The following is a 21,835-nucleotide window of genomic DNA, read 5'->3' on the forward strand; positions in this document are numbered from 1 at the left end:
TCTCGCAAGCTTTAGGATAGATACCAGGAAAAAAGCATCACTGGTAGGGTAATGCAGGACCAGAACAGGCTGCCCATAGAGGCTGTGGAATTTCTGCCCTTGGAGGTTTTCATCACCTGGCTAGAAATAGTCATGGCTGACCCCCTTTAGTGCTGGCCACAGTCCTGCCTCCAGCAGGAGGTTGGACCAGATGACCTCTAGAGTTCCTTTCTACATAACACTGCGTGATTCCTGGGCTTCCATCAGAACATCATGTACTTCCAGCTAAGAACAGGCAGTGCCATGGCCAGAGTTAGTGAAACAAAGACATTCAGCACCAAACCCCGACTTTCTAAAGGGGGGGTATTATTCTGCATCTTAACACAATGAAACACTGTTGCTGCCATAAGCTGTATTGCTGGACACAGAGGTACCACCTCTGCTCTGCTCAGCTTTGGGTTCTGCTCTGCAAAACTGTAGCACAACGTGGTACTTCTCAAAAACACCCGAAGGACAACTGCCATTGTCCTAAATCCATTCAGATTTTTCAACTCAGACATCCTGGGAAAACTGAAGTAACAAATAGAAAAATGGTATCTTTAAACAATCTCCTCCCTTACCACATACATTCCTCCTTTAAACTGGCCAATATTTTTACCTTATTCCTTTAAGCTTCCCAGGCTAAAAAAGTATGTGCAGAATTCAATGCAAGTGACATGCCACAACTTCGAATCTAGTGACAAAAAATTACTAGCACACCATTTGAAATTATGTCTTCCCTAAAGCCAAGAAACAAGGCACACACAAGTGAAGACCCTGTCAATCTTCCCCACCCCCTGTTTTGAAAATGCAGCATTTCACAGCCCTTCTGTCTGATCCAGGCTCCTTTTCCTCTGTCAACATGACCAGAGTTCATTGAGAATCACTATGATAACAGACTTGTATAAGCTATATACTTTGGCCTGTGCCTGCCATTAACCCCTGCTGGGATGATTAAGTTATTAGTTAGCTTAGTTCTGCCTCAAAATAACATCAAAAAAGTAACTACAGCCTTGCAGCAGCTGTATAATCATTCTGTACAGTACTGAGCATCTCTAGTCGTTTTGTAACCTTCTACTATTTTTTTCAGTCTTTTAAAAGCCAAAACAGGTTTTTAAACAAAGTCTCTTTTTTCCTGAGAAAAATGAAAATCAACTCCATTTTCTGTGTAAAACAACAACAAAAAAAAGAGTAAACTGCCAGTGAACAGGGAAATCCATAGCCATTGGAAGTGGAAGAGGAACAGCCCATGCACATTATAATGGATGGGCAGAAATCTGCTGCTCCAGTAAAGAAGGACCAAATCCTGCTCTGGAGTATAAAGCAAAGTTATTCTCCCAATTCACATTTTATGCTCACAGCTAGAAACAGTGTTACTGTTTGACATCCTAATCAAATGTGCAGGATGTGTTCAGCTGCTGAGGACAAAGAACTCACTATGAGCACCCTCAGAGTTGCAGCAGATATGACCAAACACACTGATCTCACACAGCGACCTCCCTTTGACCAAAAGAAATACATTAAACATGAGATTTGTCTCTTAAATGTTACCCCAAGTGAGCAGTGTGTGATGGTCTCGGAGGCCTCCCACGTCTTGGACAATCACATGAGCACTTCTTTTGGAAGCCAGTCCCACCACTGCTGAACACCACTGCAGACATCTTTGGGAAACCTCTGTGACCACAGCCTTGGAGAACACCAGGCTTCAGCTGAGAACCACCTCTCTAGGAAAGCCCCACAGGTGCCGTGTCCAGCTTTCAATCCTGATGCAATGACTAAAAGACCAGGAACTGTCTGGCTCTGTTTCAAGTTTCTGTCACAGGACCATTGTACTTACGGGTGTGCAAATTGTGGCTTTGAGTCAAAATATACTCTGCCCTTTCCTCCCCCTCTCCCAGCTTTAATAATGGACTTACAAAAGATGCTGTCCCATGCTGCCCCTGGTATTAAAGAGTTTACAATGGACTATTCATCAAGCAATCCTTTTTCCTTCTTTTCCTCAATTATTAAAGCTGATGACTTACACAACTGCACTGCACAGGCTTCCAATACCACTTTTTACCCCTCTGGCCACTTAAAATTTGCCATTCTTTTGTGCCAATTCCTCTCTCCTCCAAATTACCTAGGAATTTTTCACATGCATATTGAATACTTTAGAGAAATTAAGGTAAGAAATCTGCTAGATGTAACTTTTGTTCAGCGAATTGGTTAAGTTAGGGAAGATATTGCATTAGTCTAACAGGACATACCTTTAGCAAACTTGAGTTTTCACACATGTGGTTCACAACTGTCTGGGGTTGAGGCAAATAAAATGAGAATCCCTTAGAGTTCTCTTCTGATTATGCAGTCCCTGATTTAGCTTCCAGTTCCTCAAGTTACTCCAGTGGGTGTGCAAACCAGTCATAGGTAAGAGAACCAAATGCTACTTTGCTACAATGTAAATAACATCAGTAGTTTGAGTATAACCAGGTAACACTTGAAACAGTTGGACAGAAAATAGTTTTAAATGGTCAAAGTGCCAGTCATAATAAATCACACAGAATAGGAGTTTCTCTGCATTAAGATTTAACTTTCAGTCTAAGCTCCTTCACAAAAAAAAAGGCTAAATAATCCTCTTTAAGAAGCCTTTCATGTCAAATTACACACCAATCAGTACCTACAAACACTAACAGAGCTACTAAAAAGGTAGACCCAGACGTGCCTGGATTAAATGCTGTCTGAAACAAAGTAAGGTAAGCTTGAAAGCTCTAACAGAGTATTAAATGCAGTTCCATAGGTGGTCCAAGTTGCTCTCTCCACCTGCTTTGTGTCAGGAATCAGTTCTTTTACACACACATTTGGGTCAAAAAATCCCAAACCAAACAAACCCAAGGAAATACCAAACAACAGCAACAGCAGAATCCCACCACAACAAAAAAAAACAACAAAGGAAATAAAATTCTACTGAAAGAATTTAGAACTGCACCTGAAAAACAACCCACCCCAAAACACAAAGAAGTCTTTAAGTAAAATTGGTCTTATAATACCAATCTTTATTCAAGACAGATTGAAAATAAATACTTGCCAGTAGTTCACTTACTCTGAAAACAGAAATCAAAAATAATCTACTTCATCAGTATTAACCACTTTAAAATTAGCTGATGAGCTCCAGCTTATTTCAAGTACACATAAATTTCAAGGCAACAGAGAATGTATTAATAATTTTTATGTGTGTGTATACATACACACATATTGCATATATACACATATTTTGCTGCCACCTTGTGAACAGTCTCTGGATAGGGAGGTTTGGTTCATACAGACCCAACTCTGCCACCTTTGTTCACATTTAGACCAACTGACTTTAACACAGATACTTTTTAAATAGGTGCTCAATGTGACAAAGGATGACTGAATCAAGTGCTTAGTGCAGAAAATTTTAAAAGGCTGAATATAAGAGCTCTTACTCTTCCACAATTTCCATGCACTTGTGTCCCAGTTTATTGCCACAACCATTCTGGAAAACATCACTAAATTCTTTCTGACAAAAATATTGCAGCTTTGCATCCAAGTTGTATGGCTGTCTTCAAAACAGAATAAGCTGGTGTCTGTAAAAAGAATAAAAGATTAAATACATCTCCTGAAGTGTTTTGCTTGAACCGAAATGTGATAAGGAATAGTAAGCATCGTATAAAAACAAAAAACACACACACAAAAAAATCCCACCTGCATTTGTAGTCTAATTGACCATAGAGAAAACTAAACTAAAATCTATCAGCTTTGCAGAATATTCCCATTTCTCCACAAATGTAAGTCAGGAGAAAAATAAGGAGAGAAGCCACACGCTTCTCATCTGTTATTCCAGGGAGCACAGAATTCAGTTCAGTATTTCACAATTCCTAACAGGGTTGTGACCATCTACCAAGATGATGCCTCAAGTTCCCAGCTGTATGGGTAGCACTTATTAGCCTTATCTTCAAAAATATCTAAACTTAAATTACAATAAAATTTAAAATTTTGCAGAGCAAACCTCTGGGGAAAACACAGTCACTTCAACACTTGACATGAGTTCCACCAGATTTGGTTGTCCTCCAGAAAAATGAAAGCTGTAATATTGCAGGGCTTTCTTCTATGGATCTTTGGGAAAGAACAACATTTTACTTACTGCTTCTGCATCGTGCTCTATCCCAATGTCATGGTGCTCCCGTTCATCATCCCGAAATTGCTTTATTACCTTTAAAAATAGCAGGTAATTAGCAAGTCTACTTTGCAGACAAATCGAGGCAGCTGGTACACAAAACTATCTGCCATTGACCACTGCATGCACCACAGCAAGCTGAGGTCTCTCAAGAAACTTCTCAAAGATCTGAATCTCTAATTCAGAAAGAAGGGAATTCTTTACAGTATTCTCCAAAGAAAGTCTTTAAGGCCAAGGTGCTGTTTAATATATCACTATCTTTTTCACTGTTTCAAAAAAACTTATAGTCACAGTAAACTTGTAACACTGATTAGTTTCACACGCACACATACATTATTCTGACAATCTGAATAAGGAAATTAAGGTCTCTTTCTTGCCAACCAGTAGGGATGTTTCCCTGCCGGCCAACTGGGATTTTGTCTATTCTAAAAAACTCTTTTTTCTTTTTGAGTTTTTCAACTGGGACCAAAAGGCACTGTGTGCAGCTCTGGGCCCTGCAGTTTAAGGAGGATGTGAAGGTACCTGAATGCGTTCAGAGCAGGGCAACAAAGCTACTATGCAATCATATTTCTGCCTTTTGTTTCCCCTTCAAACCCTTCCTTTCAATTAAAATTAATCAAAATTAAAGCACAGTTCTCCCACTCAAAAGGGAAATGCTGAGTTACTGAAAGTATGCTGAAGATAACCCAACATATATTTTAATTTTGGTGCTTGATCAATTTAGTGCTGCTGAAGGAAAAAAGAAAATCCTTTTATCTTAAAAGTTTCTGCTGACTTCAGCATTCTAAGTGACAGACACAAAGAGATCTACTGTAAATTCTACGAGCATGTCATTTTTAAAAGACTAAAGTTGCATCAGGTGATTCAATGAGTTTATTAAGCTACTTTTTAAGGCAGTTAAATACCTGCAATAGTTCTTTGTACTTTTCTGGATCTTCTTCCATCAGAGTTCGGATCTGGTTGTTGTAGTGGTCTGATATACTCTCTTCCACTGCCACTGTGCAAGCCATGGCACCCTTCTTTCCCAGTAAAGCACTTCCAGCCCCTGTGGTTGTGGTGCCAAACATACGAACACAATGAAATCTGAAGCAACACAAATAATCTGAACATTTGTAGACTTCATAAAATGACAACAACGAAACAACAATAACAACAACAACAACAACAATACAAACCCACCTAAAACAAAACCTGCTACATTCCAGAAAGGCAATAAAACAGTAGGTCGAACTCTGTATGCAACCATGAGCTCATTGAACTTTTTCAGGTGGACTTTTTCTTGATTCCACATTTGCTGCAAAAGAGCCAGATCACAGTGAAGTACAAAATCACAGAAGTTAAACGTTTCCAATAAAAGTAATAAACGCAAAGAAAAACACACGCTGTGACAGCTGAGGTAACACTATAACATCACAGAGAAAAAATGAAGAAGGGCAGACGAGGATAGTAACAAAAAGGTAACATAAAAACATTTGGGAAAATAGGACAACATTGCAGCATCTGTGGTACTGGTAACTTCCTTGGCAAGTAATCCCACCCCTTTTTACAAACACACCCGTTTGGACGTGCTTAGAAAAAGATGTACAACAAACTTGCCACGAAAGCGATGACCTTTCACCTTCATCCGGTGCTCTTAATTAGACGCAAATTAACACAGCACTCGCCCCCAGGCCCACTGACCTGGATGACCGGTCCCACGCTCGACCTGCCCAGCACGGCCATTTGCCCCGCGTAAATGCGGTTGGCCCCGTACTCCCCCGCGTGGTCTACGCGGATGATGCGGTCTATGACGGGCTTGTTGATGCCCTGTGGAGCCGCCTGCGTGCTGCACGGTCTGGGAGCGGACCCGCCGGCGGGCAAAGGCCGCGGACCTGTCGGAGAGACAAAGGTGACACGAGCTCCGCTATGCCCAGCCCCAGCCGAGGCGCTGCCCCCCGCGGGGCCGGGCGGCGGTGCGGGGGACAGGCAAGGAGCACAGGGCAGGGCCCGTACCGGGCCCGCAGCGGAGGCACCGGCGCCGCCCCAGCGAGAGCCGCACCACAGGGACCGCGGCCACCGCCGCCATCGCGCTGATCCACGGCGGCTCCTCCGTAACGTCATCACCGCGCGCCGGCCTCCCGCCCTATCACGACTCCGATTGGCTCCCCCGAGCCGCCGCATTGGGCAGCCCAGCTGTCAGTCAGAGCCGGCGTCTCCCGGTTGCCGTGGGAACGGGGGCGGGGCTCACCATTCCCGCCCTCGGCGGCCGAGGCGGGAACCGCGGGTGGAGCGCTGAGGGCGCGGGCCCGCCCCCCAACGCAGCCACCGCAACCTGCTGTAAAACATCACACCTTGGAGTAAAAAATAGAACATTTATTGAACGCTAATCTCTTTAAAATGAAGGCAGAAAACATCCCGGAGCATTACATAAAAAGGATAGTGTCTCACATTAACCAAAGAGCAGATTTCAAGGAATATACACAATTCTGTACAGAAAATCCTTAACATCAATCTTTAAATAAAGGAATCTCTGTTAGTAGACTCACATGGCCCCAGCAGTGCAGATAAAGCAAGAAGAAATGTGAAATTAAGGGGCACTGACACACAGTGCTACCAACCAATAACTCTTAAATATTCACATTTTAGAGTAAAAAGAACAGTAGTCAAGATGCTCACACAAGAATAGAACACAAATAGTAATGCTTTAAAACATTAAAAAGAGGGGGAAAAAAAAGAAAAAGAAAAAAAGGCCCCTCCACAGGAGCTGGTGCCCAAGCAGGGCTGTGCCTGCTGACCTGGCTGCTCTTCTCCTCCTACACCCCAGTGTTTATTCAGAGCTCTTTTATCATAACACATAATAATAATTTATATTGTTTTCTCTGAGCCATTTTGCCATGTTATCCAGTGTTCAACCGCACTTGCTACTTCAGAGCAAAATAAATATAAAAGCCTCATCTAAAACTATTTAGAAAACTGATTTCAAACCCATCTGTGGTATTTTCTTCTCCCATGCACCATTTCAAAATACTTGCCTACATCTTTTTTTTGCTTCAGTTTTAAAAAGAGAAGGGAGTTGGAAACATGTAGTACCATACCCTTCCCCTCCCTCATGATTCTTAGAGCATAATTTGTAAAAACAGTACAAGAGAGTTTCAGTTATGATCACATTTTACCCCAACTCCTTGGAAAAATAGGGACTTAAATCCCAACAACCCTGAAGCTGGAGCAGCAATAAAGTGTCCTACTATACAATTTTTTTGAACAGGTCTAACACAGTATAAATTAGCTGAATGTCCAGTTTTGGAAACTTTAAGCCAGTAGGGCCTAATCAAGACTAAGACCACAAGTGTCCATTACATAGACTGCAGTGCCATGGTGCCAGTCAGCTGCTCAATTTTTTGGTGCTGCAGATGCTTCTACTCTTATCTTGTGGTTCTGAGAGTTTCAGGAAGTCAAGTTCTTTTGGCTTTCATGGTTTTCAAGGACGCCTCTTAGCTTCTGTTATCTTTCTGATTAGGAACATCTTGTCACGACTCTCCTGGAAAGACAGAATAAAAGAGTATGCTCTACATGAACAGTGTTAATAGAAGTTATCTATGAACAGCTCATGTCTTTATTAGAAATAAATAGGTGTGCTCACTACATTGTACTCTCATTAGTGGCTCCCAGAACACTCTCAACTGCCTGAACAATTTTTAAGTTTACAATAGCCTTGACTTCATTTATCTCACATTACGTCACACATTAACAGTTCTGCATTGAGCCTTGTAAAAGCATCTCATACACCTAAAAATTTAAAACCCTACTTCCAAGAAGTATAACAACAGTGAGCAAACAAAAATTAAAAGCATGCAATAATTTTCAGAATTCCTAACTGATCTGCAAACCCTTCAAAAAGCAGGCAGGCTTTTGTTCCTAAATTCTTTGGTTATTTTCCTGTGTAATTTGTAAAACATTCTCCACTGCCTGTGCAAACACCAAGTATCCAGGAGACCATAAAAATCGCTGTTCCTCTGCATGCCTCATTTCTGTGCCCCTAAAGTTCTCTTTGTTGTGTCAGTAAAGTGGGTCAAATCTTACCAAAGCCAGTTGTTCTTCCAGCCGCTCAACCACTCGTTTGTGTGCTCCAGCCAAGGCCATAAAATAGAACATAATGAGGCTGCAAACAACAAACAAACACTGTATGTTAGCATCATGCAAAACACCATCGGTCACAAAAAGGCTGTTATGGGCTAGAGAAATGGTCAGTTTGTGGGTTCAGATGAGAAGTTGTTGGAGAAAAGAAACATTTCTTAAAAAAAAAAAAATCACTATGCTGCTGGGGTAGGTTGGGCATAGCTCTGCTCAAAAGCATCTGCTGAGAGATTTGTGCTGCCAGCAGGCAGGGCCTGTGTTAGGGAGTGCCAGGGGACAGGGAGGCACAACACAGATGTTATGGGCTGCATTCTGACAGCTCTGTCTAGACTCTCAGTTCCTGCCCTGCTCCAAGTGTATGTTTGGGGGGGTTGTTCCTGAGAAATTAGGTTTAATGAGGCTTCACTGGAGTAACTCTGCTCCCATTGGGGTTTCTAACTAGGGTAAGCAGCCACAGATGAGTATGGCAGCCATTCTGTATATCACATATCCCAGTGCAATCTGTGACTCTGATTATCCACAGTGCATTAAATGATGAAAAATAACAAGAACCACAACAATAGAAATGCCTATATAAATCATGTATTTTCTTTTCCAAATAATAAGCAGTAGGGTAGAGTGCAAGTCATCCTTCACCTTTTACATGGACTTTATGATAAAGTAAAAAAAGAAAAGAAAAAACAAACAAAGAGGACTTGAGATTTCCTGTATACATAATAACAGATCCAATTGACCGCAAATGAAAAATGTGGTCTAATAGATGTTTGGTATTAGTTCAGTAAGGAAGGAAATGAAGCTGCATAAGTGAATCAGGTCTCCACAGTACTCACCAAATGACCATAAAAAAAGGCACTGCAAAGGCTTCTGATGCCATGCCAAAAAGGACCTGCTGCAGACCTTTTGGAAACCCACGTATTGTATCTGGAACAACTTCCCATGAAGTGTTAAAATTCCTGAATGGCCCACATGCCTTGGAGGAGGGGATACTGTCAAAGAAGCAGAACAGAAAGAAGACATTACACCAAAATGTAAAGATAAAATAATCCAACACAAGCCCAGCACCATTTTGCCGATGGGGTAAAAGTGTCCTGTGTCTTTAAAACTGCAACTTTTGTTTATACCAACTGAGTTATAATTTGATGTATTATACACTATATATTTCATTGGAATTTATCATTCCAAAGTCGTGTGTCTGCTTTTACAGAACTGACAACTTTAGAACAAGTGTCACCTTCAGAAAAGTTAAGCAGTCACTTACCTTGCTATGCTGACTCCCACAGGAATAAAAGCCAAGATGAGCCCAATCAACAGCACCGCCAGGAAAAAAAAGTTGGAACTTGATGCCCTGATAGGCCTATCTGCAGGTTTTCGTGCATGTATCAAACTGATCTGAGGAGGGAAAGCCAGCAAGACTGTTACCAGTACATTTATATACATACATAAATCCAAGTATACTTTCCCCACCAGCTGAATTTTCCATTCTCAAACATGCTACCAGCTACCACACAACCACCCTCCTTTGATGCACATGGGCTGAAAAGGGCTAAGACAAGAACACCTTATATTTTGGTGTAAGTCTTCTATTCTGATCAAGAATTTGGTCCAGGGAACCTCATGCACAGAGTCAACAGACACATCCAACCCAGCTTGGATTTTCCATTTTGCTTCCAAATTTTTAACTGTTTTGCAAAATTTTGCCCAAGTTCTAAGCTGTGTTGCTAATAAATAGATTATTGCAGGAAAGTGTTGTAAAGTAGCTTTGGTCCATAAAAAGATTTTATTAAAAAAAAGGACAAGTAATTGAAGAGGTAGTAACTGAAGTGTGGCTTTGCTTGATCTCAAAGCAAAATTCTACCTTCACTTAACAGTAAAAAACCTACAGAAAATGGAATACCATTGCCTCATTCCAGTACCCTGCATCCACAGGTGTTTTTAGGGTTTTTTGTTTGTTTTAGATCACCTGTATACCTAAATACCTATATTACAAAAACCACGGAGATGTGCTTAGTTTTCTTTGTTAACCATACACCTTCATTACCTTTTTAATGTAAAAGATGATGAAGTATTTAACAGTTGCTATTGCAGGGAGAAGTGGTGAAAAGAAGGTTCCAATCCAGCAAATAGTCTGCCCATAAATGATTTCAAGGACATTGTCAGAAATTCTAAATTCCGACAATCCCCACCACTGAACTGGCTTGCAGGAGCAATGAGTAACTAACAACCTAAAACCAAAGGACATCATTAGTCCTAAATTTAAGTTATAGTGCTCAGATGAATTCTAACACATTTGGAAGACACAGAATTTATCATTTAAGCATTAGACAACATTACAGAAAGTGTCTGAAGAAAAAAGTCTCAAATATCAAAAGCTACACAGCCACCTGAATAACAAACAAGTACTCAAACCACCAGAAATAAGTTTATGTGTATTTTAAAATTGGTAACCTGGTTAGAACTAAGAGGAATTAATAACAGAAAAAAGAAAATATGTTTCATATGTCATTTGCAAAATATGCTCAAAAAACAGAGATACTCACTTTCTAGGAAAGTCCACAAACAGGGTCATACCCAGAATTATAATAAAATCAAATATCATCAGTTTATACATTTCTTGTCCAACGTCAGATTCCCAGCACTATAAAAACAAGTCAGGAAAAACAAGATTAGCAGTCTAAATAAAAGTGAAAAATAAATCTGTCCATCACTAAAGCAACAAACGTCTCAGTTAACAGCATAAAGTTCAAACTAACTCCCATTTCTAAAATATTTAAAGTTTCAGAGCATCCATGCCAAGCTTTTCGCTTGTTTGTTTTGGTGGATTTTGTCTGGTTTGGGTGGTTGGCTATTTTCTCTTTGTGGTTTTTTTGGGGGGTTTTTTGGGTTTTTTTTTTTTGAAGAAAAACCATTTGCCTTATTGGAGCAAAAATCAGTAGCACAAGTGTCTCCAAAACACAGCCACCTCAAACAATACTGAAGGTAGACAGAAAATCTGTGCTAAATTATCATCTGCCACTGGACTAATTCCAAGTTTTAGACAAACAAAAGATCCATGTAATAACTGTACTGGTTTGCACTGAGCAGTGAGAATCAGCACCAGGTATAACATGAATGGCAACCCCAGGGCTGATACTGAACACCTCTAGACAAGCAACTCTCATGGAAAACAAATCTCTGTTCACAGGTTCAGATGATTAAAGAGCAAGATAAATCTGCTTACAGGATAGAGTTTGTAATTGTATCCACAGGGCTCACACTTGTCAGCGGCACAGTTGGAGATCTGACTCCACAGAGAGAACAAGAGAACACCGATATTGGCCAAACGCAGGAAGACACACCTGGAAGAAAGGCAAAACTTAATTCCAAACCTGCCAAAAGAGAGCCACGCTAACACTTGGCTCACTCTGCACAGGAGTCCAAGGAAGCCTTGAAACACAAAAAGGGTCATGAAGAGCTTTAACAGAACAGCCAGATAGATAACAAACATATTTCTTTCCTTAGTAGTAAGTTAAATTGCTTTTCACTTTCCCAGCTTTAGGCTACAGTCCCTTGTTTCTTTTCTCAATATGGTTCCTCGATCAGTCATTTCAGCTGCAGATCTTGATGCTGCAATGGGTTGCAATTCTCTCAAGTACAATTTGGGAGGCCAGGTGACAATTCTGTGGGTATCATTTCCACCTCATGTAGCTCCAGGCCTTCCAAGGCACTTAGCCAAACCAGAAATACAAAGAACAGGTGCTTCAACCCAGACCTCACTGCCTTAAGCTGCCAAACACCAGTTCTTCATGCTCTCACACTAAAGTATCTTTTACCCCAGAACTTTTAACTTCTGCCTTGTGCTTCAGTCACTGATGTACACACACATCTGCTGCACACAAAGCAGTGTGAATCCACAGCTCTGTGGCCACAAATTCTTTACTGACTATTCAGGTTGTTGAAGATGTCCAGACCACACAGCTAAATGGGACTGAGAGAAAAACTTGGACACTGAGATGATTGCACTGCACTGTCATCAAAACAGATTGTTCCCAGATGTAAAGTTTCCAACTAAACATTAGCCAAACAATGCCTGCTTGGTTTCCATGACCAACTTCTCTGCTTCTTGATATTTCAATGTTTACAACACATATAACCTACCAAGAACAAGTTGTTCCAACATCCAAGGCCACAATAAAAACATCTTTACCTCATGAGTGTCAGTACGATCTCAAAGGCTGGTAAATAATCTTCAAATTTGATCAGAAATGAGAAGATCTGAGGACCAATGAAGTTGGCCAATGTGATCACTATTGAAGGCAAATACTGCACTAAGAGATTAGCCTGGAAGTTCGTATTGCTGATGTCCTGCACAAGAAGAGACGAGAGAAAGACAATACTTCAACACATCTTCCTGACACCATGCTCTCCCCAGCTACCCACCAGCCTCTCTTGTCCAGGATTCAGGTAGCATCTTTTACTCTGTCTGCATTCTCCATCTACATTTGCACTGGGCAGTCAGAATCAGATATAACATGAATGGCAAACCCATCTGATTCCGAATACCTCTAGACAAGCAAGTTTCATGAAAATCTCTATTCTATATACTGCAATCCTGATCACTGCTATCCATCTCTGCAGTTTGCTGCTACACACCCCTGCCTTCTCCTGCTCCCTTGACCAGTAACTCCCTCCACCTCCAGGTAAGAGTATTTCTGTGCTTCCCCAAAGCTTCTGTTCGAAGTGTGTCTGACTGTGTTGCTAATCAGCACCAAGGCTACCACGTTTTACACCTACCCAAAGTGCAAACACTTTTCAAGCAGCTCCCCTGACTTTCCTACCATCCTGACAAGCCCTTCTACCTGCTCATTTAGGCAAGGTCAGGATACAGACCCTTAAGCATAAAGCCCACACTAAGTGAAGCTGGTTTTTGAGTTGTTCAGTGTTGTGTTGTCCTCTGCCCTCAAACAATATCTCTGACACAGTTAGTCCCCATTTCCTGCTTCTGTCTCTACAGTCCTTGCAGTTTACAGAAGTTAAGAGTTAGGTCCACCATGAGCATAACTTTCCCCATGCACGGCCAGGCCCATCACATCAGCAACAAACCCAGGGGAGAGAAAAAGTGCAGTCCCCATTCCTACCAGGCTGACTGAACCCTGGGTCCTACAGAGAAGTCAATTACTGTTGCAAAACTGTCATAACTGTTGTCTGCTCTTGATCTGCTTCTGAACCACTCTTTGTCTGTTTGTCCTGCCAGGGGTCAACAACCCCACCCAACCTGATTCTTTTCCCTACTGATGCAAGAACCTTTGATTTTGAAAACTTCTCTGTGTTCAAAGCCTTCCTGTTTCCCCACATAGCGGTAACTCAAGTCACAATACAGATCACAATCTCTGCTCTGCCTTCCCTGGCAGTGCAGTTTTGCAGCTGAGCAGTGAACCAGATCATGTTGAAGCTGATCACCATGAAGTTTGCTTTAAGCAGATCAGTTCCCTCAGCCAGTTCACTGCCCAGACCCAGCAGGTCACAATGAGGTGAGCACAGTTACATGGGAAGGGAAGTGAGGGCTGCTCTTCTTGTCAGCTGCCTTAGCTCCCAGGCACTTGACACCGAAGCCTCTGCAGCAAAGGGAGACATTACTGGGCTTTTTTTTGTTTATTTGCACATGGTTCTTAATCTTTCCTGCTCTCTCCTACTAAAAAGAATTATCTGTACAAAGCATTTTCAGATCCCTTGCATAAAAGGTGCTATATTAAGATACTTGACTCTTTCACAATAGTTCCTCTTGCTGTAATCACCAGCCTCGACTGAATCTGTCCTAATGTCATTTCTGATACTCACATTGGACTTTTCTTGAGAGAAGACAGTTACTCTATAAATAGAATAAAAACATCCTGATAAAATGGCAATAACAATTATATTTATAAATATTCTCAGAGAGTAGATGCGTAGCTCTTCTTTTATTGTCCTGTCAGCTATTTTTTGCTTCAGTCTTTCTTCCTCCAAGTCCATCTACAAACAAAAGAAAAAAAAGAGATGCAGTTTTCTGGTGCAGCATACAACACTTGGCACCACATCTTCTACCTCTGGCATGTGCAAATCCATAGCCTGCTCTAGGAGGGTCAGCACACAGAACTGAGAGTGCCTTTTCCTTTACACAAATGGGTCCACCCAGGAATGAAAGTCCCTGTGTGCTCAGCCTCCTCAGGCTGGGGGCCCTGCAGCCACAGACAAGTGTCTTGCAATCCTCCTATCTTTGCTAGATCAGTAACATATTTCCTTGAGAACAGAAAGACAGTTTGCATGTTCATTGTAACAAACAGATCTCAGATAGCTTGGTACTAAACTCTGAAACGAGTAAATCAGCTCCCCCACCTCATTACTTCTGCAGGTAAGTAACCAGTCCTCACCACCATGGCTCAAACTTCCTTCTCCTACTCATTGTGAAGGAAAATTGGGGGGTGGCACATAGAGAAGAAAGTACAGTCTCGAGCAGCTTCTCATGAAAACTTGACATATTTTGCCTTATCTGAAAAGACAGTATTGCCTGGGCAGACCCACACATTACCCAGGTATTTTCTGAGGATTTATTTCCATCAAACAGCAATATTAAGGGGCAAGTTCTTCTAAAGTGTGAGTTCTAGAGGCAAAAGTGTGGTAAGTAAAGGAGATTCTGGTTACATGATGAAAAAAGATGGCTGTGAGCTTCACCAGAGCAGAAAGCAACTCACTGTAATTCATGAAATCTGTAATTACTGCTTTGTGGTTTGAAGTGGAAGTATCTTCTCAAAGGTAATTGTTTCACTACACAAATCTCCACTTCCAGTGTACAGAGAGCAAAAAGAAGGTACTTGTTTCACCAAAAAAGCCTTTCAGACCCTTTTTTCAGAGCTTTTGGGAAATCTAAGCTGCATCAGCATTTTGTATCTGCACGTGTGCCAAAGACACCTAAGTGAAAAGTCTTTCAGTATCTTCTTACTGCAGCAACACTCTCAAATTGTATGAGCAGTACCATTTGAATTTTATTCCTCCCCAAATAACTGCCTACTGCACTGCACACTTAAAACCCAGAGCACTCAGACTGATTCCTGACAGTACAAGGGTTTTGCCCACAGCTGGGACAACCTTTCCTGCTGGATTATGTAAAAACTAACACAGGAAGCAGGACTGGAGTGTGAGGAAGAGGCAGATAAGACAAGCAGCCAGCAGGTTGGCCTCAGTCCCCAGTGGATGGGGGAAGTGCCAACAACCCCTATTACAGCTACCTAGAAAGCAAGAGGATGTGGGCTGCCCTGCCCCCAAAACAAACTACTTCAGTCCTTATTAACCTTATTACATTATCTGCAAAATTACACATCTCTCTATTTTAGCCACTTAAGCCATAAGAAACCATCACGACAGAAAGATGAAGTTACTCACCTGGAGCTCATATTGCAAGCTACGGTGTTTTAGCTGAGCTGCATTGGGATCTGTAATGCAGAAGTCCCAGCCTGCAAAGACTTTGTTACAGTAACTCTGAAATGGGTCTGCATCATGCACTAAGTTCTGCTTAAATCCTTCCACAGACCTAGAGAAAAATGCAACTTTATATCATTCATGAGAAGACATATTTTATCCCCAGCAAAAAACTACACCGAAGCAATCTGGCTGATCAAAGACTGAACGACCCCCTCTATGAGCAAAGTGCCGCACTTGCTTTGCATCAGTGAGGCACTGGGAGGCTTTCAGAGAGAGGTTCTCAGCAGCTGAACCTCACTGGCACAGGTTACTCCCCCCTGCACTCAGCCACAGTCACACCTTCTCACCTCACCCAGCGCTTCTCTGCCACTGCAAAGAGCTGGCTCAGAAAACTTGAGAGGGTAAAAATAAAAGCCACAGCCAAAAACCCCAAAAGAAAATCCCCCAACAACTACTGTATAGTTGAGGGCCTTTTATTTATATGTATGTGTACATATGAAAAACTGATACTTCAAATTTTTTTCTTTTTTTTTAATTTTTGCTGGCTCTTGCTTCCCAAGCACAGACAAAGGCTACTGTGGCACTGCATCCTCAAGCAGAAGATTCTCTATTTCCATATAAAAGAGTTCTGGAATGCAGCATGTTCCCTTCAAATAGGAATACAATGTAAACTGTGCAATAGGTAGCAGTAAATAAACTACATCAACATCTTTACCTTTTTATTATCCATAGGAAACTTAATGCAAGGTAGGCAAATGTAGCCAGGAGGTATGCCAGGGGCAAGTTGTACCTCATGACACTGATCCATACAGCATCTACTGTGTAATAGCCATAGAACAATCTTGTCACTTCAAGGAATCCCTGGGAAAACATGAATTTGAAACAGAATATGTAACAGCAGCAGCAACTGCCCTGTTAAATCCAACCTGGCATTAAGCAATCATTTTGTAAATTTAAAATTGAGGCCCTCAGCAAGCTACAGCAGTCTATAGCTTCTAAATACTGCCACTGCCTCTACCAAACTGTGATGCAGACACTGTGTGATTAGAATCCCTGCCCTCTCCAGTCAAAGAGCTCTAGGACACAACACTGGGACCTTACACAGAGAGCACAATAGGCAGTGTGCTCCAGAATACACAAGGGTTTAGCAGCTGGGGAGGAGAGGCCAGGCTGCAGCACGTGGCCGGCCAGGCCTTGTGGTTGCTGAGTAATTAGTCAGTTTGAAAACTCCCCTTCTCACAGATAAAGGCTAATTTACCCCAGTGATGCCTTACCATTTTTCAAAATTATCAAAGCTTCGTTCCACTAGTGAAATGTTTTCACATCTTAAATGTCATGCAAGACACAGAAACTTAATTAAAAAAAAAATACCTAATTACTTACAGTGCCACTGAGCAAATCTTGGAGGTAAGTATAGAAGTAAACAAGTCCCTTATTACCACTAGGTTCATAAACTGAGCAGTTATAATCTGTCAAAAGAAAAGCATGAAAAGTCACTGAAATCACAGTGCCCACTGAACTGCAAGATCAAGTTAATTCAAACATGGCACATTCTTATAAAAAAGCATTTCTTTGTTCTGGGAGGTGGAGGAGAAGCTGATGGAAAGTGGGAATCTTACAACAGCTGTACACAGAGATGTTTACCTGTGTTATTTGGAGAAATGTTAGCAACAGTACTGTTGAATATTCCATAGTCAGAAATGATGGTGGGAAGAGTAATAAAACTGAACATCAGGATAAAAATTATAAAATTCAGCAGGACCAGAAAACGCAGGAAGGAGAAGTAGGACTGGATGCCAGTACCAAATCTCCCTGGGAATAAAAGAAACAGGTGTCAATAATTAAGATGATAAAATAATTGAAAATACAGAATAGGCAGATTATCATTTAAGTTACATTGAATTAACTGAAGAAACATTGCTAAAGCCAGTTCTAAGTACTTCAGACTTTTAGCAATATAACTGAAAAGCAAGCTGGACTTTTAAATAATTTTCTCCAATATATATTTCCTTCTAGCACGTCGTGGATTTTACACTCAGCAATAACAAGGGAAGAAATTAACTTCTTAAACACATGTAGTTATATCTGAAACTACACTCACACATGTAATACTGCCAATAACAGAAGCAATTTTGAAAAGGAGAAATCGACATCAGACAACAAATACCTTCAATGCTGTGAATATCACGTCGCCAAAGCACCAGGTAAGATGACAACCCCTTGGCTTCACTGAGTACTTTTTTCAATGATTTACTGTTAGCTTTTTTCCACTTATTCCATTTAGATAAATATTTTATATCAGCCTGCTGAGAGTCCCTGAGAATCGAGAAATACAGTTACTGAGCACAAGAAATAAAACTTTTCACTGCATGTAAGAGGGCCCAGGCCGATGGAGCCTGCCTGCAGCCTTCAGGGGAGAGCACAGTGCTGGGAGCTGGAGTAACACACACAAACCATCCCCATCTGATCCTCCTGCTAATGGCGCCATCAGCTTCACTCAAATACAGCAAGTTCTCTCACAAAAAACACTTGCCTCTCTCAGAGAAAAAAAATACCCAATTGACAATAGCACAACACAGAAAAAAAATATGTATCTGAACTTCCCAGTGGGATCTCAGGGAAGTTGCCATTAATGACTTCATATTTACAAATGGCTGGAAAAGGAAGAGAAGATTCTTTCCTCAAAACTTCTGAAACTTCTGACCTCAGCATCTCCACCAAGAGGCTCTTAAAAAATTTCTCTAAAATATTTATCTGAAGTATGTTGTGTGAAAAAAAGAAGAAAGGAGAGAGAAAGCACACTACAGAGACTTAAATATTTAATTTTGATTTTATAATTCTAACTTTTATATCACATTCCAGCACATAACAGAAAACAAATGTTATTAAAATAATTAATTTTTCATTATTCAGTTTTAATAGCTTTTTGAAAAGTTTGCTGGGAAGTGCCAACTCAATGAATTTAAGAAAGTAGTTTTTGCCACATCTGGGGGTGCACTGTTCTAATAACAATCTGCAAACAAGACTGAGGACGTGCCACTGTCTGTAATTTTTAACTACTTCTCACTTATGGATTTTCATATTATATGCATACATTTGCATTTTAGAAATTGCTGCATGGTCAGCAACAGTATCAAAGAGAATTCTGAGTGGGTCAGAGTTTGCATTTTATTGTTTCTTTTAAGAAACCTGGAAAATGGACAAAACTTCCCAGAAAACTTGAAGATGGACTTGTATGAGCAAATGCTGTTCCAGCCTCTGGTGCCACCGAAGAAGGGCAGCAGTTGAGTGCCCACGGACACCGTGCTGGGGTAGAAGACAAAGGTTGCAGTTTTAAAAGACTTTGTACACAACCCTAAAGCGCCTAAGTGATGCAACTGCCACACCACTGCCACGTGTGCTGTTGCCAGTTTGCTTATCCTACTCAGCTGAAAGTAAAATAAGCATTTTGGCAGGAAGCCGAATTAAACCTATACACAACAATCAAACAGGCAGCAGACGACCTCAGCTTTAAGTGTGGAAACTACAGGCTGCAGCACGTAGTGTTTCAAACAGACACTCTGGAGGACCGTCTGGCCTCTGTTCGGTTTGCATTTTAAATAGAGGCGTGGGCTGCATATTCGTCTGAGTTACAGAAGTTGAGTGTTCAGCTTTCAGGACGTTCATACCAAGCACTTTGTGTTGGCAGCTGCTGCACAACATGCAGAGCACTGATCTGTAGAAGTGCCAAGAAGCCCCACCAGAATCTCTCAGTGCTAACATGTGTAAACAAGCTTGGGACATTGCAACTCCACTTCTCCCTCCAGTTCCTTTTTCTTAAAGAACTGAGCTTTAAATACCCAACTTCAAAAAAAAATTCAAGGTATCGAGCACTTCCCTTTACCATGATCTAGATCTTCTGCTACTTCTTGTGTACACAGTATAGGGTTAAACATAACTCCAGGGTCAGGCTGTTTCCCACTGCTCTTGCAATAGAGTAACTCTTGTTTGTTCTCTGTGGAGTACCAAACAACTGCAGTTTCACCTCTCTCCTGGTTCATAACAGAACTACAAGGTACCTGATTTAAAGGTGCAGCTGTTCCCCGGCAGTGTAAAACCACATCCTGTACCCTCCCTCCTCACAGCAGCTTTCAGCCCAACAGAGACATGAGACAACAAGCAGAGAAACCCAGGCGGGGCCAAAGCATGCTCTTTGCAATCCCTCCCTCCGGGGGGCTACCACCAGGGGGGCAGGAACTGCTCACAGCGCACAGGAAAGAGCCGTTTAAAAAAGAATATGGAAAGAAAAAAAGGAGGAAAAAAAGAAAGGGTCCTGAGAAGCTTCCTTCCAACTGTAGTGAGCCACAGCAAAGGGAGCGCAGTGCATTGTGTAAGAACAGCTAAGCAGACTCAAGAGCAGCAGCACTCGCATAGCAGCAGATAACCCACACTGACCCTTGAAAGCACAAAACCCTGAACCAAAAACAAAACAAAACAAACAAAAAAAAAAAAAAGAAAAAGAAAAAGGGAAAAAAGAAGCCAGTAAGAAACACGTTTGGCTGCTGCAGGTAAGACTCAAATTTTGACTCATTTCTTCCACTTCAACCTACTCCTACCCCCAGCAAGCGACTCCCTCGTGCCAGCCAAGAGCACCAGGGCACTTTGGCGTCGGAACCACATGCCACAGGGTGGAACAGATACAGCTGAACCCAGTTCTGCTTCAGCCTTCCAGCGCACCGGGGTCGTGTTCAGGACAGGTCAATTTAAAAACAAACAAGCAAACAAAAAACAACAACAAGGGGGAAAAACGCGTGAGGATTCACCTTAATCTCCTCTTCTCCGCGATGCTCAGCGGGTGCTCCCTGGCAGGGCGCTCAGCCAGCTCGCCTCCATCCTGCCCCAGCGCCCGGGGCTGGGTGCCGGCGGGTCCGTGCGGGGCCGCCCCGCGCTCCCGGGTCCCGCCGCGCCGCCGCCGCGCCGACTGGCAGCTGGGCAGCTCCTGCAGGAAATCCACAGGTGCGGCACCGCGCGGGTCCTCGGGGAGGAACAGCCCTGCGGGGGGAGAGAGCGGGGGCTGCGGGGCGGGGGTCGCCGCAACAAGGCACCCGGGACCCCGCAGCGCTGAGCTGGGTCCCGCGGGTCCCGTCCCGTCCCGCCCGTCCGTCCGTCCGCCCGTCCGTCCGTCCATCCCCCGTCCCGCCCGCCCCGCGCCCTCACCGCTGCCCCGCTGCCCTCCCGGCGGCCCCGCGGCGGCCCCCGCTCCGCTCATGTCGGCGGGGGAAGCCGGAGCTCAGCCCCGCGCCGCTGCCGCCGTTTCCGGGCGCTGCGGGGCCGCGGCTGCCGCCCAGAGCGGGGGCGAGGCCGCCCGTGGGGCCGCCTTCCCGCACCCCGCCCGCCGGGCTCGCGGCTCGGAGGGTCGGTCTCTCTGTTCCTCGTGCTTGTTTTTAAAACGCAGGGTGCGCATATACACGTGTGTACAGGGCACAGCAGCTGCTCGCCCTCGTTACAATGAGGGAGGGCTCACGCACCCCAGGTGCGGGGCTCTGCGTGTTCTGGCTGCTGGGCATCTCTCGCCCACGCTTGGCTTGGAAATTGGCTTTGTTTCAATGTCTTTTGTTACTGTTAAGCGCCCACGCTGCTGCTGGGTGCTGTAAAAACTTAGAAACTCTGACACTTGGTCAGCTCTCATTAGGTCACGAGCCCGAGGTGTCAGCTCTTTCTGAGAGACTGGATCCAGTGCCACAGGCTGCAGTGGAAACAACACAGCTTCACCCTTGAATGTGAAAACTCAGTATGAACCGGAGCAAGCAAAGCAGATGCTGGATCTCTTTTTCCATCTGAGGGTGAGGGGTTTGTGTTAGCTTGCAGTAAACATCTCAGAGGGATTTATTTCTTGGAATAATTCTTGCCTTTTGTGTGAAAATAACAGCATGTGTGACCAAAAACAAATGAAACCTCTGGTAGCTTCAGCAGCATTAGGGGGTGGGCAAAAAAACCCCCATAATTTCTAGCATTTCTTACTGTGTTCTACTGATAGTTAAACTGATAAACAGATTATTCTGAACATTCTTCATCCACTTTCTGCCATAATGTTTAAAATAAGTTATTATTAGGTTT

General features: G+C 42.7%; 3 protein-coding genes across 4 annotated transcripts in view; 1 reads left to right on the plus strand and 2 right to left on the minus strand.

Moving 5' to 3' along the window:
- Positions 1-3,029: 3,029 nt before the first annotated feature.
- Positions 3,030-6,265, minus strand: COQ7 (coenzyme Q7, hydroxylase). Of its 2 annotated transcripts, none has more exons than XM_027743984.2 (6): positions 6,188-6,265; positions 5,876-6,066; positions 5,375-5,489; positions 5,101-5,240; positions 4,163-4,231; positions 3,030-3,605 (listed from the first exon to the last, which is right to left on the minus strand). In XM_027743984.2, exons 1-6 carry the CDS (start codon positions 6,258-6,260, stop codon positions 3,528-3,530), a joined length of 666 nt encoding a protein of 221 aa, XP_027599785.1. In that variant the 5' UTR covers positions 6,261-6,265; the 3' UTR covers positions 3,030-3,527. The 2 variants fall into 2 exon arrangements, with proteins under 2 accessions (XP_027599785.1, XP_027599786.1); XM_027743985.2 differs by having other exon boundaries at positions 5,876-6,122; positions 6,208-6,260.
- Positions 6,266-6,532: 267 nt separating this feature from the next.
- TMC7 (transmembrane channel like 7) lies at positions 6,533-21,004 on the minus strand. The gene is made up of 16 exons (XM_027743962.2): positions 20,936-21,004; positions 20,542-20,770; positions 17,907-18,055; positions 17,384-17,551; positions 17,123-17,208; positions 16,455-16,600; positions 15,701-15,848; positions 14,123-14,293; positions 12,492-12,649; positions 11,526-11,643; positions 10,846-10,943; positions 10,347-10,530; positions 9,567-9,697; positions 9,139-9,294; positions 8,255-8,333; positions 6,533-7,712 (listed from the first exon to the last, which is right to left on the minus strand). Exons 1-16 carry the CDS (start codon positions 20,985-20,987, stop codon positions 7,653-7,655), a joined length of 2,133 nt encoding a protein of 710 aa, XP_027599763.2. The 5' UTR covers positions 20,988-21,004; the 3' UTR covers positions 6,533-7,652.
- Positions 17,754-21,835, plus strand: part of TMC5 (transmembrane channel like 5) — a 30,114-nt gene continuing 26,032 nt past the window's right edge. The window contains exon 1 of the mRNA XM_039390262.1: positions 17,754-17,943. The gene's annotated coding sequence lies outside the window, so the exon portion shown is untranslated. The remainder of the gene's footprint in view (positions 17,944-21,835) is intronic.

The sequence above is a fragment of the Pipra filicauda genome, unplaced genomic scaffold (genome assembly GCF_003945595.2).
Source record: "Pipra filicauda isolate LSUMZ 115617 unplaced genomic scaffold, ASM394559v2 scaffold127_size2900866_pilon, whole genome shotgun sequence".
NCBI classification, from domain to species: domain Eukaryota; kingdom Metazoa; phylum Chordata; class Aves; order Passeriformes; family Pipridae; genus Pipra; species Pipra filicauda.

Bases quoted from the DNA above. Each gene is read 5' to 3' on its own strand.
- COQ7 (XM_027743985.2), bottom strand. From the start codon at position 6,260: ATGGCGGCGGTGGCCGCGGTCCCTGTGGTGCGGCTCTCGCTGGGGCGG. The intron at 6,123-6,207 runs GTGCCTCCGCTG...CGCGGGGGGCAG, and splicing joins CTCTCGCTGGGGCGGCGCCG to CGCCTCGGCTGGGGCTGGGC. The intron at 3,606-4,162 runs GTAAGTAAAATG...TTCTTTTTACAG, and splicing joins TAGAGCACGATGCAGAAGCA to ACACCAGCTTATTCTGTTTT.
- TMC7 (XM_027743962.2), bottom strand. From the start codon at position 20,987: ATGAGCGGAGCGGGGGCCGCCGCGGGGCCGCCGGGAGGGCAGCGGGGC. The intron at 17,209-17,383 runs GTAAACATCTCT...TTCTTTTGACAG, and splicing joins CATTTCTCCAAATAACACAG to ATTATAACTGCTCAGTTTAT. The intron at 14,294-15,700 runs GTGAGTAACTTC...TTTTGTTTGTAG, and splicing joins GCTTGCAATATGAGCTCCAG to ATGGACTTGGAGGAAGAAAG.